Raw genomic sequence first — 18476 nt, 5'->3', positions numbered from 1 at the left:
TAAGACCAAGTCTAATATAATATAATATACTGGGTTTTATATTAATTTTTGCTCCAAAAGATGCATTAGAGCTGATGGTCCGGCTAGGTCTTATTTTCGGGGAAACGCCGTACTAAGTTTGTGGTAATTTGTTACAGCAGCAATAGGAAAATAATACACTGCGGTCTTGTGGGGTTATTTTTCAAGAACTTGTAGCTTGTAAGTGGCAGAATTAAAATCCAAATTCATCTGACTACAGAGCCAAACTCTTAAACAAGCTAATTGAAAAATAAAAACAATACATATTTTTTCATGTTGGCTTTCCTTCCTCTGGAGAAACTGCTGATGGGTAATAAAAGGATCAACAGGAGGAATATGGGGAAGCACAGCAAAGACGGTACAAAGATTAGGTTCAAGGTGAAGAGTCTAAACATGAAACCCAACTAAAGCAAAGGTAACAAACTTGAATGCCTAGCATGTGTTAGGGGAATAATGCAAACGCATGTAGTAGGCAGGGTTTAATTAAAACACAACCTGAGGGGCCAGCCAGGTGGCTCAGGAGGTTGCAGCTCTGTGCTCCTAACGCCAAAGGCTGCTGGTTCGATTCCCACATGGGCCAGTGCCAGATGGCTCAGTTGGTTGGAGCGCAGGCTCTCAACCACAAGGTTGCCGGTTCGATTCTTCAACTCCCACAAGGGATGGTGGGCTCCGCCCCCTGCAACTAAAATTGAACACGGCACCTTGAGCTGAGCTGCCACTGAGCTCCCGGATGGCTCAGTTGGTTGGAGGGCGTCCTCTCAACCACAAGGTTGCCGGTTCGACTCCCGCATGGGATGGTGGGCTGCACCCCCTGCAACTAATAATGACAACTGGACCTGGAGTTGAGCTGCACCCTCCACAACTAAGATTGCAAGGACAATAACGTGATTTGGAAAAAGTCCCGGAAGTACACACTGTTCCCCAATAAAGTCCTGTTCCCCTTCCCCAATAAAAAAAAAATCTTTAAAAAACAAACAAAACAAAATACACAACCTGAATGAGGTTGAAAATGGCAACTCACACTCTTCTGAGATGATGAAGAGAAACAGGAAATGTGGCAAACTGGAAAGCATTGAGGGGAAGGCACTTACTAGTCAGTTCCAGCTCATGTGGGAAGGTAGCTTTGCCAAATCTTGATTTCTCACAAGAAACCAGAAATCCAGATTTCTTGTGTGAAACTTAAAGATTTTTAAAGATGGGAAACAAAGGGAAAGTTTGTTAAAACACTTTAACAAACACAAAACACTGTATGGTCTAAACCAGGGGTGTCAAAACTGCGGCCCACGGGCCAAATGCGGCCCGCAATCCATTGTTAATTGGCCCGCAGCAAATTCCAAAAATATATTTAGTTTATTTAAATAAACCAGGTGAGGCAATACGTACTTCACCTCGAGTGAGTGGCCCGGCTGTTTGTGTATTTTACCGCACATGGCCCTTGGTGAAAACTGTTGAAAAAAGTTTGGACACCCTGGTCTAAACAAAACACACCCATGGACTACCAGTTTGCAACCTTTGAACTAAAGTTTCACATCTGAACATGGGCCAATATTAATAATACGTACACTTTCTCTCTGTGATCGCTGGCTATGAGAATCTGGAGGGGACAGAGAACCCTTGAGAAATTTTAACCTGAAAGGTCATATGGTTTTAAGATGTGTAGAGGGTACTTTTTCTCTATATATAGATATTTGTATCACTAAACATTTGAAGATAATCCATTTTAAAGCTAGTATTCAAATGAGCAATCAAATAGCATATCACATATCATAAACTGTATACAATGCACATATCTCATGGCAAATATATCTCAAGACCACTGAGCTTTCGCCATTTCGGTGTGGAGACACTACATGCCTAGATTCTTGGGTATGCTGCTTTAAGGATCTCTAATCTTTATGGTTACATAAACATGAAAAGGCCCAATTTCTATTTTCTCCAAAATCAAATCCTAGATTTTAAAACTATAAATCATTTTTGAGAACTTGTCAAAAAAGCAAAGGGATGTGGGCAAGGGTCAGCCTTGTTTTATTTTGTCATTTTTTTTTCCTTAAAAAAAAAAAGGCAGCATGAGAGGAAACAGCGTTGGTTTTAGCTTCTTGCAGGGTTTTTTGTTTTTTTTTACGTTCCAACATGTGACTGCTTAAAGGTGTCTCAGTAAAAATGAATACACTGCTTCTTAGGGCTCAGGGCCATTTCTGCAATCACTGTGCACAGCCCCACACCCCCACCCTCTGCAGCAGCTCTTACTCGCTCTTCAGACTAATGGGTGCACAATTAGCTTTCTCTCACCTTTCCCACCTAGAGATTTATTCCCTCCTCCTCACAGCTTCCCTCAGCTCGCCCAGTTATATGGCCTTCCAGCAGTACAGACAGTAATAACAACAAAAAGCATAAACTTGATACATCATTTTACTAAAGTCTAGAAATTAACTTTAACATCTTTTGTGCCGCACCTAAAAGAGACAATTTATATACCCTCTGCATGCTTCTCGGTTGCACTAGTTGTTTCTTTAAAAATGTTTAAAGTGGCTTACACAACAAAAAAGTTTGGTTACTATAAAAACAGTTGATATTCTTACAGCTTTCTTTCTGAATATTTAGGGGAAAGAAATGCAGTAACAATAAGAGTGAACCTTTGACTTAAGGGAAGCCTATTACACATGTGCCAGGCTTGTTACACACATTATCCCATTTAGCCTTTCTAACATTGCAGTGAAGTAGGTACTGTGGCCGTTTTGCTCTTCAGAAGAGCAAACTAAAGCAGAGTGGTGCAATAACTTGCCCAAGTTCACATCTAGGGAGCAGTAGCACCCAGGGTTACCTGAATGCTAAGGGAAAGCTCTTTCCAGGGCATGGAACACTTTTCGGGACACGTACTTAATGCATAGACTGAATGCACACTAGCATTTGCTGCCTAGCATTTACGAATGACTTGACGTTGACATCTACAAAATGGGACAAATACTAAGAGTCAAACAAAATGATTGGAAACAACTTGACATCATGGAGCCCACCGAACAGAAACTATTTTAATGTTGAGTTGTTGGCATTGACCTTGATAAGGTCTGAACTCTCTCTTTAGAATATGCTGGGGAAAATCTCATGATCTCAAGCTACAGAGAAGAGTTTCCAAGGCCATGAGCTACTTCCGCGCTCCTCCGTACCCTACCCCACCCTTAAAGAGTGCAGAAAGTCTGAGTTACTCCACAGATCGCCAAACAACTTGCCAAGTGACCTCAGGGACAGGGCAGTCCTGCACAACACACCTTCCTTGTGGTTTGCCTTTCCTGTCACGTATCTATTCTCATCTCCTCCCTCTCACTTTGCCAGTCATTGCTATTTCCACCAATTAACCAGTTTAATCCTCTCTTTGGACTTTAAGTCCACTATACCGCCCCTCTGGGTCCTACCTATCACAGTGGGTCAACTCCAGAGATCCTGCAACGTTAAACCATTGTGTCACCAGCTGAGTTGCATATTTTGCAGTCTGGTCAAGCCCTATCCATGGAAGCAGAACAAATTTGTCTTCCACTATAGTTCTGGGCTTCAGACTTAATCCAATCAATTTCATTTGAAGACATCTGTTCCTAGGGGCCACTTAAAGTAATTCACTTAAGAGAAAAATGGAGGAAAGAAACAAAGGTAACAAAAACATATGCTTTTGCTTAAGGTTTAAACAAATGGCATCTCCTTTATGAAGGCTTCCCCACCAGCCAGAAGTTCTTTCATATTATTTATGAACATGTCCTATCTTCTCTACTAGATTGAGAGCTCCTTCATCTCAGTACTCATTCTCTATTTACCTTTGTAACCTATATTGTGTGTAGCACAGTTGTCAATGAGTACTTGTGTGCTGGATGCATTTGTGTGTATATTACTGTATGTGTATATACACGAAACTAAGTTCAGCACCGAGAAAACATCTCTCTCTCTCTCTCTCTCTATATATATATATATATATATATATATAAAGAAATTAGGAACTTTCTGAAAGCTTCACTTGCTTTTGATAACAAAAGTACTAACGTCAGTTGCACCCAATATTGCAAAACACATACAAAGGCATTTCTTGTGCATCATAAATTGTCTATTAAAAGTCTGAAGCTATTATTACATAATACAAAATCAAGTGTACAGCTGGAGATACAATGTTTCAAAATAAAAAGATTTGGGGGTGGCCAGTTAGCTTAGTTGGTTAGAGCATGGTGCTAATAACACCAAGGTTGCCGGTTCGATCCCCGCATGAGCCACTGCAAGCTGCGCCCTCCTAAATAAATAAATAAATAAATAAATAATAAAAAGACTCATATCCTAAACTGTAATTTTTAAAATAGCATTCTGTGCTAAGAGCTTTAATAAAAAATAACTCATTTACTCACCCATTGATTTTCACTGTCATTCAACAACAATAAAATTCTTACTCATTTATTTCTCTTACCTTACTTATGAGCCCAAGCATCATTTTTTCCTATGGTTGATTTTCACTTTCTTATTTTTTGTGTGTGTTGTCTCAATATTCTTAATGAGCAAATATTATATTTTAAATCATAACGCTAAAAATGTTATCTTAAGTTTTGAAAGAAAAAGAGTGTCATTTAAAACCTTGTTGATGACTAGTTTTTCAATTAGTGTTATTTCACATTTGCCCAAAATACGTCTAAATATCACTTAACAAAAATTCATAGACACGGACAATAGTTTAGTGGTTACCAGAGGGTAAGAGGGAAGCGGAGTGGTAGATGAGGGTAAAAGGGATCAAATATATGGTGATGGAAGGAGAACTGACTCTGGGTGGTGAACACACAGTGGGATTTATAGAGGATGTAATACAGAATTGTATACCTGAAATTTATGTAACTTTATTAACAATTGTCAACCCAATAAACTTTTTTAAAAAAGAAATTTGCTGGAAATTTAGCATACAAGTGAACTAATGAAGAGAAAAATTTAGGTAGCAAAATGTTTGAAACATATCTGAAAGAATTCTAAATTGTAGCCTATAACGAAAACCGAGCCACTTTTCTTCCTTAAAAAAAAAAGAACAAGTTGTCAACAGGCTATAATTCTGTATCTTCAAAGTTTGAATTTGGACAATTAAAATCAGAAAGATTGTGAATCATTAGAGTAAAATTTTTTCACTTATACAGTAACACCCAGGAAGGGCTGCTTTTTTAAATGCTGATGAAGTCTTCTCCAGACTTAGAGTCTGATATCTATGATATCATACTCTATCTGACCACGGTGAAAGAAAGGATGAATCCTTTTGTTAGATATTATTTTAACTAGTGATTTAAAGCTCCTCTGCCGAACGATTCAAAATTGTTCACAGTCTTAAACAAATAACGTGACTGTCAGCACTTGCTCATAAAACCTTGATCACATTTAGATTTTGAAATTACATTCTACCTCGACTCCTTTACATTTCCCTATGTCAACATCACAGTAATCACATCAATGCAATCCATGCAAATACAAGTCTCCATTCTCTCCACCTGTCCTTAAAAGCCCCATTCAGCAGTTTGTGCTACAGCACCCTGCTGCAGCATCCCTGCACTTGAACTTGGGAATAGGCTTTCCAGAACCGCAGGCAGAGCCCTTACCGCATTCCTTCTGAACCTCATCTTGCCTCTCGGGGGAGTTGCTTCTGCCATCTTGCCTATACACAATAACACTCTTCTTTTCCAATTGTCAATGTAACATTGATGAAATATGAGCTGCTTCTTGGGTAGTATTGAAAAGCGGCAGCCAAAAATCTCTATCAAACAAAGCTACCGTAGCTGTAGCTGCTTCCATTACCACCATGGCAGCACTGCAAGAAAACTCGCTCTCCCAGATTAGTCAGCTGACAGATCCTTCCCTGCTGCTCATTGTAATTCAGAGTTGACACATTCCCCCAATTACTTAGCCTGATTGAACCTCATGGATTAGCTTGTGCTGGACAGCTCAAGACGATGGGGCATGTCCTAAGAGCGGAGGAAGGGGGAAAAAAAAAAAAAAACTCTCCTAGGGGCTCGCTGGGACTGGCTTTCTGCTCTGCGCAGTTTGATTTTTAAGGTGGAATGCTAAGAATCTCTGTGAAGGTAGTATTAACTCATAGCTGTATTCTTGTCCCACCCTGATCTGTAACTTAAAATTCAATTCTGTTTTTTTTTTAAATTAAATTCTATTCTGGATTTAGCCTTTGTGAAAGGTTAACAGTTTGTGAAGTTTTTGCCTGATGATAATCTAAAAAGACCATAACATGTACATTTTTTAAGATGGATAGGATTGGCTCCCAAATTAACATTTCCCTAAAATGTGTAACCAAGAAAAAGAAAAAAATCTCCTATCGTGAATTCTGAAGTACAACCTAACTGCATAGTCTATTTTGGAATCTACAAATTAAGGTCTTCAAATTGAATTATATAATTATTTCATCAACACTTATTTAAAATAATACACCAAAGATAGTTACATTTATCTATATACTGGCAATTTTTACCAGACATCCTTTCTAAATGCCAAATTTTGCTCTTGAGGTTAGCTTGTAGTCAATACTTTCCTTTGTTGCAAACAGTGCCGAATGGCTGTTAATGACTGCAATAAAATTAATGTGCTCTTCAGTATGACTATTGAAAGTACCACAAGCAGAAACATTTAAAATGTTAAAAAGAAACAAAATTTAAAGTAATCTATAGCCAGTTACATGTTATCATCACCTGTACCCCCACTCCTACCTGGCACTATTAGTAGCAGGATAACGGGACCCTGAGTGCCCAGCTCTTTGCTGAACATGGTTCACACTTCCCCAGCGAGAGAGCATTCATGGGAAAACAGAAAGGGGAGCATCACCTCCTAAGAAACAAGTCAGTATTCCTTTGTTGACCCCAAATCAAAAGGATCAAGACTGAATCTTATATTTCTCCTTTAGGGAAAACGAGACTTCTGTTCCAAGCAACCTATTTGATTAATAAAAACTAAAACTTTACCAAAAACAGATGCCATGTGCCAAATGGTGACTCAATGCAAATTAATCAAGCAGGAAGTTTTTTTGTTTTGTTTTGTTTTTGTTTTTTTTTAACATTTTCTTTTTCTTAGTTTCAGGTGTACAACACAATGTAATAGTTAAGCAAGCAGGTCGTTTTGGCCAAAAGAAAAAAGTTAGGCTGGGTGATTAAAAAAAAAGTTTTATCGTAACAAGTGTTATATTTAGTATGAAAGAATTGATAACTGTCATAAACTGAGGTCTGCTCAAGAAGCCTAAGGACCGGTCCTAAAATGCCAGGACAAGGTAAATAGCTTTTACTTCATTTAGCCCCATGGATGGGACCCATTGGAGGACAGATTTACTCTCTCCAAAGGAATTTTACCTTTTTTTAAAAACCATTGAATTTCTTTGTCTATCCACAACTCATTTGGAAAATGATAAAAAGCAGCAGGTGGAAAGGGCACCCCCTGAAATTCATGAAAATTCAAACCTTGCTCTGGCTCTTTCTGTGACTTAGCTATTTGACCTTGGATTCATCGCATAACCTGTATCTTGACGTAATTCCCTTGTCTATAAGACAATTATAATGGTACCAGCCTGCAGTACTGAATCAAGAAATAAAGAGAATCAACATTACTTAATAAATGGAGCTGCTTTTGAAAAGGCAAACATATATTATACGAAGTCAAGGCTTTATTGTAGTAACTTCTGTGAATCTGGTGTTCACTCTTCTCTCCACTGCTTATGATTAAACACCTCTGTTAAAGAAACAAACAAAAAAACCGCTTTGCTGGCTTGCCTAAATTGAGGAGTAATTCATACTTGGTATAAAAAGAATAATGATCTCATTCATTTTACCATGTGAGTTCCAGTATGCAGGTGACCCTAGAACAACGCAGGGTTAGGGGTGCTGACCCCCCACACACAGTTGAAAATCTACGTACACTGGGGACCAGCACACCAACCATAACCACGTGTAATGAAGATGAGGAGTCATGGCTAATATAACAAAATGCAATAGGTTACTTCTGAAATTGAACAAATTATAGCCTGTAACTTGTGCTCAAAAAATAGTGATTAATTGAGAGTTGTCAAGAAGCCAGATTCACCATGTTTTACCTGTGATTAAATAACTTTTGACACACCTCCCAAAGTGCAGCTGACTCTTGAAGAACGCGGGGCTTAGGGGCGCCGATGCCCCTGTGCAGTCAAATATTATTTGCATATGACTTTTGACTCCTCTAAAACTTAACTACTACTAACAACCTAATGTTGACCGGAAATCTTACCGATAACATAAACAGTAGATTAACACACATTTTGTATATTATATGTATTTTATACTATATTCTTACAATAAGTAAGCTAGAGAAAAGAAAATGTTATCAAGAAAATCTTAACCTTTTGGCTGCGACGTTCCTCTATAGTTGAATGATATTTCCATGCAGCTGACTGCGGCGTTCAACTTTACCCCACGAGCTCAGTGTTCCAGAAAAGAAGTTTAGGAAAGCAGATGCACATTTTTTCAGTATTTTTGTGTTTTTCAAGGATGAATAACAAAAGGAAATTTTTATATTTTAATCATTTATTTTAATAAAATAAACGATTTTATTTATTAAGGTAGCACCCTACCTGTATTTACTTAAAAATATAAATACTGTTAATTACTTTCTGTGGATTTTTTGCACATTTTGGAGATCAAACTTAAAATCAATTAACGCAGTGAAAAGGTTAAGAAACAGAAAATATACTGACAGTATTTACTGAAAAACATCTGTGTGTACGTGGACCCACGCAGTTCAAAGCCGTGTTATTCAAGGGTCAACTGTATTTTTTCACACGTGTTAGCAACTTAAGATAGCAAAACGAACACTGGCTCAGAAGTCCAACCACCCAGATTTTTGTCTTGCCTCCACAACCAAATCAACTTTCTCTGCTGAGTGTGGCCTCCTGTGTCAGTCAGGAGACAAAGTAAGAATTTCAGATGGTTGATGATTTTGGACTGGCAAAGAAAACAATATATTGATTACCAGCTACTCTGGTTTGATGGAGGAAGTTGACCCCATGGTACCGCCACAGGCAGCCCCACCCTCCCCAGCTCCGGAGTCTATGGGTTCCTTGTCTCTCCCCTCTTCTTTGAAAGACAAGTGTCAGACAATGCCACTATATCCAGGTGAGTTTAATAATGTAAAAAATCATCTTGGCTGTGGATAGGATTGCACCTCTCATAATGCGTCCTTTAGGGAAACTCGTTTCTCAGTCTGGGTCTTGAAAAGCTGAGGACTAGATTCCAATACGGGAGACATGTCATTTTGCAGGTGACTCACTTCCATACTTATCCCAGGGGGAAAGATAGATACACCAAAACATTACAAATTGCTTATTGCTGGTTGGTTGGATTATTGCCTGTTGTTCTAAACTTTCTCCTTTATACTTTTCCATATACAACGAGTATACAACACAGCTTTTCCATTTTTTAAAAGTTCCCATAAAAACTTGCCTTGCTCTGAAAGGCATAGGGAACCATAAGTCTCTTCTCACTCATAACTTGGAAAATGACAGCAAGCAGCAGGTGGAAAAGGCACACACTGAAATTCATGAAAATTCAAATCTTACTCTGGCTCTTTTTATATTTTATTGGGGAATATTGGGGAACAGTGTGTTTCTCCAGGGCCCATCAGCTCCAAGTCGTTGTCCTTCAATCTAGTTGTGGAGGGCGCACAGCTCAGCTTCAAGTCCAGTTGCCGTTTTCAATCTTTAGTTGCAGGGGACGCAGCCCACCATCCCATGTGGGAACTGAACCGGCAACCTTGCTGTTGAGATCTCACACTCTAACCAGCTGATCCATTCGGCCGCCCCTCCGGCAGCTCAGTGGCAGCTCATTGCCTTCAATCTAGTTGTGGAGGGCGCAGTTCACTGGCCCATGTGGGAATCGAACAGGCAACACTGTAGTTCAGAGCTCGCGCTCTAACCAACTGAGCTATCCGGCCGCCCCGCTCTGGCTCTTTTTGTTACTTAGCTATTTGACCTTGAATTCATCCCATAACCTTTCCAAAGTGTGTATCTTGACATTATTCCCTCGTCTATAAGACAATTATAATGGTACCAGCCTGGAGTTCTTTCCCATTAGGTTTTATTTTGGATGGAGTTGTTTAGCTCAATCTCTTGTACCAATTCTTCTTCCTACTTTCCCACCTCACCATCCCATCTATTTTATTGTCTCCATCAGTATCAAAAAAAAAATCTATACCCTCCCCAAAACAGAAAGTATAATGTCAAAAAAATAAGAAATTACTAAAGAATGCATTGGTACATACTGCGATTTTTTGGAGAGAGATTTTGAGAGAAGACCATGTATCCAATCTTCGATCAAGAATAATGGTAAACTGGGAGTCAGATCCATTTTGCCTGCAGGATAAGAGAAAATAATATGCATTTCTTTTTTAAAAATTTTTATTCAATTTATTGGGGTGACACTGGTTAAATTACATTGGTTTCAAGTGTACAATTCTATAATATGTCATCTATATACTGTATTGTGTGTATTTCTTAGTAATAATCCGAATTTGCTAGATACATCCTTACTTCTGATTATTTCATTTAAATTTCATGTCTTCACTGAAGACAGAGTTGGATTTGGAAAGCTATTACAAAGTGTTACCTCGGAAAATCAACTTTATTCCATAGTCCACTACTCGCTACTATAAATTTCTTTTGCAGCATTAATGTCAGTTTTTAAAATAGGCAAGTGATAGTGTAATGCAGATAGGTCACTAAAATGGATTTGCAATACTGCGATCTTGAGTATGGGTAAATCTTATAGACAGCTTATATGACATCAGATTTAACTTTCCATGGCAATCCATCATAAGCCAATGATCATATTCATTCATTCATCCAGAAAAACACTGTTCAATATGTTTTTATCTCTTGTCTACCCCTTCAGGGAAGGCAGTTTAGTGGATAATATAACTTTTATTTACCCTAAAAAGACCACTTTCAAGCTTCAAGGGGTGCCCTGTTAATTTACTTTTCTAGGATTTGATTTTTGTTCCTAAGACTCTTCACAATTTTACCATCCTAGATTTGTGTCCCCATAGTCTTCAGGGTTAGGGAATGGAAAATGTTTCCTTTAAAAAATTTGTCTTCAACCTAAATAAAATCTTTAAAGAAAGCGTTTGAAACATTCCTTCTTAAAGCATTTAAGTCTCAAACGATGTACAATATCAAGAAGTACCTCCTAATACATCCCTCCTAATATCACTTTTGAGTCTATTTAACATTCAGTCTCCCGATGTTATCCTTGGAAGAAATGAAGAATAGCTGCCCTCACTCATGCTAATTAAAGTCCCTTTTATGCAAATTAAAGACTTTATGTACGATTATCATTTTCAACCTATATTCTTCAAGGGAAAAATACTTCTAGACCCCCAATTTTGTATTCATAGAGCCTCAGTATAATTTTTATAGTCATTTAGGTAGCTGACAGCTTCCCCTTCTATTTCTTATCTACTCTGAAGGTGAGTCTTACGATCATTTACAATTAGAATAACAGTCACTGAAAAGCCATTCTCCTGTTATTATATTCAAATGGGCATACAATATAAAATGAATTGAAAAAATATTATGAAAGGCTGTACCTCACAACAGATGTCAAATAATTCAGCACTTTTGCTACCACTTCTTCTGGTATACATCTGAAATTACAATTTTCTGGAAATGTAATGATCCAAGCATTGTCCTTTCCCCGGCCACCTGAAATATTGAAAAGCAAGCAAATTAATAATTTGTGTGATGACAATGCAGGAAAGAGGATTTTAGGTTAGAGAGAAGATGTCAGAAGGCTGTTTCTGGCCAATGTAACTTTTAAAGGAAGATATCTCCACAAAATTCAAAATGGCACCACGCTCCTGACTAAATTTATAAAGGGACAGAGTGGTTTCTAAAGGAAGGAAGAAAGGAAAGAAAGAAGGAAGGGAAAGATGGAGGGAGGGAAGAAAGGAAGGAAAGAGGGCAAAATGAGTGAATATAGTTAGAAGAAAATTTCATGGAATGCATATAATAAATGTAGTTGAAAATACAGCTGATCCCTCAAATTGGACAACCAAAGATATTGGGAAACAACTCTTTCCATACCAATGCTATGAGCCTTAATTCAAAACAGGTAATTGACAGTTTGACAGCAAGTGTAAATCTTGATATAATTGCCCACTTAGGGTCATGGTGAGCATGAAAGACTACAAGACACAAACTATAGGAAATAAGTGATGTTCTAATGGATTTGTGGAAGAAACATAAGCAGTAATAGCAACGATGGTACAGGATCTTACTAATGCAAAGAGAGACAAATCACAAATTTTCTATGTTAAAATTCAATGTGCATCCGACTCCATGGCCCTCTCTGCAGCCTGGAACATGAGCACATTGAGAATAAAAGCTACCTAAGTGCAGGCATGAGCCTTACATGTTTAAGGTTCCACTCCACAGCCAGCTTAACACCCTGGTACAGACTAGCTGCTCAATAAATATTTAGTGCTAAGTGGAAGTTGAAGGATTATTTTAGAAGCAAAGTTATAGGATAGCCTTAGAATTTAGCTTGCTAATAGAAAATGAGAGGTTTGCTTGCAATTTTTATTTGGCTGAATTTAGGAGAATAAATATATCAGGATATTTAAAATTTTAATGTGCAATACAAATATGACAATGGCAAAGGAAATAAAATGGAATGATAAAAATAATCCAAAAGAAAGGAGAAATGGAGGGGGGGAAAAACTAATAGACAAATAGAAAACAAATAGTAAGATGGTAGATTTAAACCCAGCCACACGAATAATCACATTAAATGTAAATGATCTTGACACTGCAATTAAAAGTTAGAGGTTATCAAATTGGATTAAAAAAATCAAGATTCAACTATATGAAGTACTGCCTGCAAGAAACACAATTTAAATATAAAAACACAAATGCATTAAAAGCAAAAGGATGGGAAAAGATATGCCAGGCTAATATTAGTCAAAAGGAAGCTGTTTAATTTTCAACAAAATAGATTTCAGAGTCAAGAACATAATTAGATATTAAGATCAGTGGTAAATTCATCAAGACATAACATTCCTAAATTATTATGTACCTGATGATAGAGTTTGAAAATACATGAAACACAAACTGATAGAGCTGCAAGGAGAAATAGACAGATCCACAATTTTAGTCAGAAATTTCACCATCCCTCTCTTAATAATTGTTAGACCAAGGAGACAGGAAATCTGAAAGGACACAGTACACCTGAACAACAATCTCAACCAACAAAAACTATAAACTGATGTTTATAGACTACTCCATGCAACAAGAGCAGAGTATACAGTCTTCGTCAGTGCCCTTGGAAAAAAGATCAAATCCATTTTTTGCTTTAATCTTTCCCAACAGAAGTTTGAAGGACAGTCCCCGTTCCCAAGTTATCTCTTGAATAAAACTAGCCTGAAGTATTAAATCAAATGATGATAAATCTTCACTATATAATATTCTATACATAAAGAGTGGGATCTTTAAGGAAGATAAACATGGAGAATGATAGAATCCAAACAAGAGTCTTAAAGGAACTCAAAGGAGGAATTGTACAACTCTGAATCAAGAGATTTAGAGCACCACTAAACAAAAGGCCTCTATAGGTAGGATATAATGTAGAAACAGCAATATAAATAATATATAACATTGTAATGTAACACGTATCTTATATACAATATAATGCAGACTTGCAAAATAAGCTGGTAAGCACCATAGTTAAGGACAGAACCATCTAGCACTTAGGGAAACTATACCTGCCAAAGGAAAGAATGCAAGGTTCTTATAAGGGTAAATGATCATCTACTAATCTATAAAATGTTATTACCACAGAACACCTACAAATGCTGTACTAGGCAGTAAATGTGTAAGAAAAGAACAAAAGAGATAAATTCTAAATTGGGAGATGTTATTTATTTTCTCCATTGGGATCCCTTTCTTCAAAAGAAACCACATGCAGAAACATTTTGAAAACAACTACAAAAAGCAGAGAAGGAAAGAATCGTGATGAGGGGCCTAGGCAGAAGGACAAGCCCTGAGGGAGGTTCTATTTGGAACAGAGTTTGAAAAACACCTGATGAGCTTCAGTAAAATCCCCAAAGCTCAAGAATGACAGTATGTCACATTTATACCACTTATAAAACATTAAACCACATTAATTAAGTCATCACTAATTCACAATTACCACTAATTATAATCATTAAAGCAGAAGCTAGGTTGAAGTGCCCAATTAGGATAATCTATAAAGCAAATGCTTCTTTAGTAAACCGAGCATGTAGGTATCATTTTAGGAGAAATAACTAAACTACTTAAAAGGAATAAGATTGTTTCTTGTACTTTCAACACCTACGAAGCATTCATTTTCATGAAAACAATGCATATACTCATCCATTTTTGTCTGTTAATACGATGTTTAATGGTATAGTTCAAATTACTCTTAATACCTGAACGTAATTAATTAGCTTGTCTTTAAGCAAAACATTTCCCAGATATCTGACCCAGTCAAAAGGAAAGGGGTGGGGGGAAAAATGTGAAGGGGAAGAAGAAGTTCAAATTTCCAGGAATAAAACAAGTAAGTCATGGGAATGTAACGTACAGCATGGGGAATATGGTCAATAATAGTGTGATAGCGTGGTACGGTGTCAGGTGGCAGCTAGATTTATCATGGTGATCACTACTTTCGGTATCTAAATTTGAATAACTGCTGTACACCTGAAACTAATCAATACTGTATGTTAGCTACATTTTAATAAAAATATTTTTTAAACATATAAACATAGACAAGCCCCCAAATGGAAATGAATGGAAAGACATCGATCTCATTCTATATCAGAATGATAAAAAAAAAAAGGACTTATTCCACGTGACTTTTGAGCACAATGTTCAGAATGTTCTTAAGTAGGATATATAATGAAAAACAACTACAAAGAAATCTTTTTTTACTTTTTAAAAAATTCGTTTCAGGTATACAGAACAACACAGTGATAAGACATTTACATACCTCACAAACTGATAACCCCAATAAGTCTATCACCTATCTGGCACTGTCCATAGTACGATATTGACTATGTTCCCTATGATATGTGTCCCCTTGACTATGTTTTTTCACTTATAGTTGACATTCAATATTATTTTATATTAGTTTCAGGTGTACAGAGTAGTAGTCAAATATTTATATAACTTATGAAGTGATCCCCAATAAGTCTAGTACCCATTTGACACCATACAGTTTCTACAATATTATTGACTAATATTCCCTATCTTATATTTCATATCCCCATGACTATTTTGTAACTACCAAGTTGTACTTCTTCACCCTTTCACCTTTCTCACCCAGCTCCTTAACCCCACCCCCATCTGGCAACCACGAGTTTGTTGTCTGTATCTATAGGTCTGTTTCTGTTCACTTATTTTGTTCTTTAGATTCCACGTTAAGTGAGATCATATGGTATTTGTCTTTCTCAGTCTGACTTATTTAGCTAAGCATAATATGTTCTAGCGCCATCGATGTTGTCACAAATGCTAAGACTTCATTCTTTTTTATGGCTGAGTAATATTCCATTGCATATATGTAATATTCCATTGCATATATGTAATATTCCATGGCATATATGTACCACCTATTCTTTATCCAACTGTATATTGATGGGCATTATGGTTGTTTCCATATCTTGGCTATTGTAAATTGCGCTGCAGTAAACAGAGAGGGGCATATATCTTTTCAAATTAGTGTTTTGGATTTCTTGGGGTAATTACCCAGGAATGGAAATGCTGGGTCATGAGGTAATTCTATTTTTTAAAAATCTGTATTGGGTAACAGTGTTTTTTCCCCAGGATCCATCAGCTCCAAGTCAAGTCGTTGTCCTTCAATCTAGTTACGGAGGGCGCAGCTCAGCTCCAAGTCCAGTTGCCGTTTTCAATCTTTAGTTGCAGGGTTTGCAGCTCACCATCCCATGCGGGAATTGAACCGGCAACCTTGTTGTTGAGAGCTCGCACTCTAACCAACTGAGCCATCCGGCCGCCCCTATTTTTAATTTTTTGAGGAACCTCCATATTGTTTTCCATAGTGGCTGCACCAATTTCCAATCCCAGCAACTGTACACGAGGGTTCCTTTTTCTCCACATCCTCAGTAACACTTGTTGTTTGTTGATTTATTTATCATGGCCAATCTAACAGGTGCAAGGTGATATCTCACTGGAGTTTTCATTTGCATTTCTCTGATGATTAATGACGTTGAGCATCTTTTCATATGTCTATTGGCCATCTGTATGTCCTCTTTGGAAAAATGCCTACCCAGGTCCTCTGCTCATTTTTTAATTGGATTGTTTAGTTTTTTGGTGTTGAGTTGTATGAGTTTTTAATAAATTGTGGATATTAACCCTTCATCAGATGTGTCATTAGCGAATATCTCCTCCCATTCAACAGGATGTCGTTTCACTCTGTTGATGATTTCCTTTGCGGTGCAAAAACGTTTTAGTTGGATATAGTCCCATTTGTTTATTTTTCCTTTTCTTTCCTTTGCCTGAGGAAATATATCAGTAAAAATTTCACTAAGGGTAATGTCTGAGAGTTTGCTTCCTATATTTCCTTCTAGGAGTTTTATGGTTTCAGGTCTTACATTTAAGTCTTTAATCCATTTTGAGTTTATTGTATATGGAGTAAGAAAGGAATCCAGGTATTTTTTGCACGTATCTATCTGTCCAGTTTTCCTAGCACCATTTATTGACTAGAATGTCTTTACCCCAGTGTATATTCTTGGTTCCTTTGTCATAGATGAACTGCCCATATAGATATAGACTTATTTCCGGGCTCTCTATTCTGTTCCATTGATCTATGTGTCTGTTTTTATGCCAGTGCCATTACTATGATTACTATGGCCCCAGGGATTCACAGGGTATGGCTGGTAGTTTTCACAATGTTAATGCAGCTTCAGTTCTTGAGCCAGTACTGAACCTACTGTGGCGAGCCACTGCTCTCCTCGGGCCCTCAGATCCCTGAGAGCCACCCAGAAAAGGCTGCAGTATGAGCTGGGGCTGACCACCTGCCACCGAAAGTTTCCCAGGCTCCTACGGTTATCTGCTGCTATAGGATCCTCCGGCAGCTTATGGGGCAGGGCCAGCCACCTGGGAGCTGATAGTGCCTCAGTTATTAATCTTATTAGAAATAAATTATCTTATTATTAATTGATTATTATTAATAATCTTATTAATCAGTTAGAAATTTTAAACTTCATTTAGTGATTCTGTTATTAATAGTAGTAACATTGGTGCTACAGCTGTGAAACTACTTTATGTATATTGTAAAAAAAATAAAAACAAAAATGTTAATGCTATTAGAAACCAAAATTTTCTAATGTAAACATAAAACCAAAAACATTAAGAAAAATCCTGTAACTTGAATTTGAACTGGAAAATATCAATATGAATTTGTGATTTCTAAACCAATCAAGGATTTAGAAACAATAATACCCCCGTAGCAATGGGCATATCTAATACTGGATCTTGTTTTCTAAATACCATTCCCCACTCAAAAGAACTAGAGCTCATTAGAGAAATGGCTAATTCCAAATTTGGGGCAGCAAACAATACGAGCAAAGGGCATGTAGTGCTACCGTGTTTCCCCGAAAATAAGAACCCAGCAGGACAATCAGTTCTAATGCATCTTTTGGAGCAAAAATTAATATAAGACCCGGTCTTATATTATACAAAACCTTATATTATATTATATTATATTATATTATATTATATTATATTATATTATATTATATTATATTACATTACATTACATTACATTACATTACACCGGTCTTATATTATAGTAAAATAAGACCAATTCATACATTAATTTTTGCTCCAAAAGACGCATTAGAGCTGACTGTCTGGCTAGGTCATATTTTTGGGGAAACACGGTAGAAGACAAAGAAATACTCAAAGACTAACGGGCATGTCAAAGGACTCATGAGCAACTCCATGGGGCTTCCAGTGGCCCTACTTTGTGGCAAGTTGGGGATCAAAAGAATAATAATTATAAGTAAGTTTAAAACATTGAATAAAAACCATAAAAATCCTTACTTAAAAAAGAAGAAAAAAGGGGGGCCAGCCCGGTGGCTCAGGCAGTTAGAGGTCCATGCTCCGAACTCCAAAGGCTGCCGGTTCGATTCCCACATGGGCCAGTGGGCTCTCAACCACAAGGTTGCCAGTTCGATTCCTCGAGTCCTGCAAGGGATGGTGGGCTCCGCCCCCTGCAACTAAGAACATTGAACACGGCACCTTGAGCTGAGATGCCTTCCGGATGGCTCAGTTGGTTGGAGCAGTCCTCTCAACCACAAGGTTGCCGGTTCGACTCCCGCAAGGCATGGTGGGCTGCGCCCCCTGCAACTGGCAACGGCAACTGGACCTGGAGCTGAGCTGCGCCCTCCACAACTGAGACTGAAAG

General features: G+C 37.6%; 1 protein-coding gene across 2 annotated transcripts in view; it reads right to left on the bottom strand.

Annotated features, from left to right (window-relative positions):
- MCF2 (MCF.2 cell line derived transforming sequence) overlaps window positions 1-18476 on the bottom strand; it is a 77994-nt gene that overhangs the window by 58333 nt on the left and 1185 nt on the right. The window contains exons 2-3 of one of the 2 annotated variants that reach the window (XM_033115366.1): window positions 11626-11740; window positions 10303-10393 (exon numbers count right to left, since the gene is read on the bottom strand). In XM_033115366.1, the coding sequence (XP_032971257.1) occupies window positions 10303-10393; window positions 11626-11740 (206 nt within the window). Of the gene's footprint in view, window positions 1-5618; window positions 5859-10302; window positions 10394-11625; window positions 11741-18476 lie in introns of those variants that run through there. The other variant, XM_033115283.1, reaches the window with a different exon arrangement.

The sequence above is a fragment of the Rhinolophus ferrumequinum genome, chromosome X (genome assembly GCF_004115265.2).
Source record: "Rhinolophus ferrumequinum isolate MPI-CBG mRhiFer1 chromosome X, mRhiFer1_v1.p, whole genome shotgun sequence".
In the NCBI taxonomy this organism is placed as follows: Eukaryota; Metazoa; Chordata; class Mammalia; order Chiroptera; family Rhinolophidae; genus Rhinolophus; species Rhinolophus ferrumequinum.
Note: the sequence above shows the minus strand (reverse complement) of the source record. Positions and strands in the feature narration are given on the sequence as shown.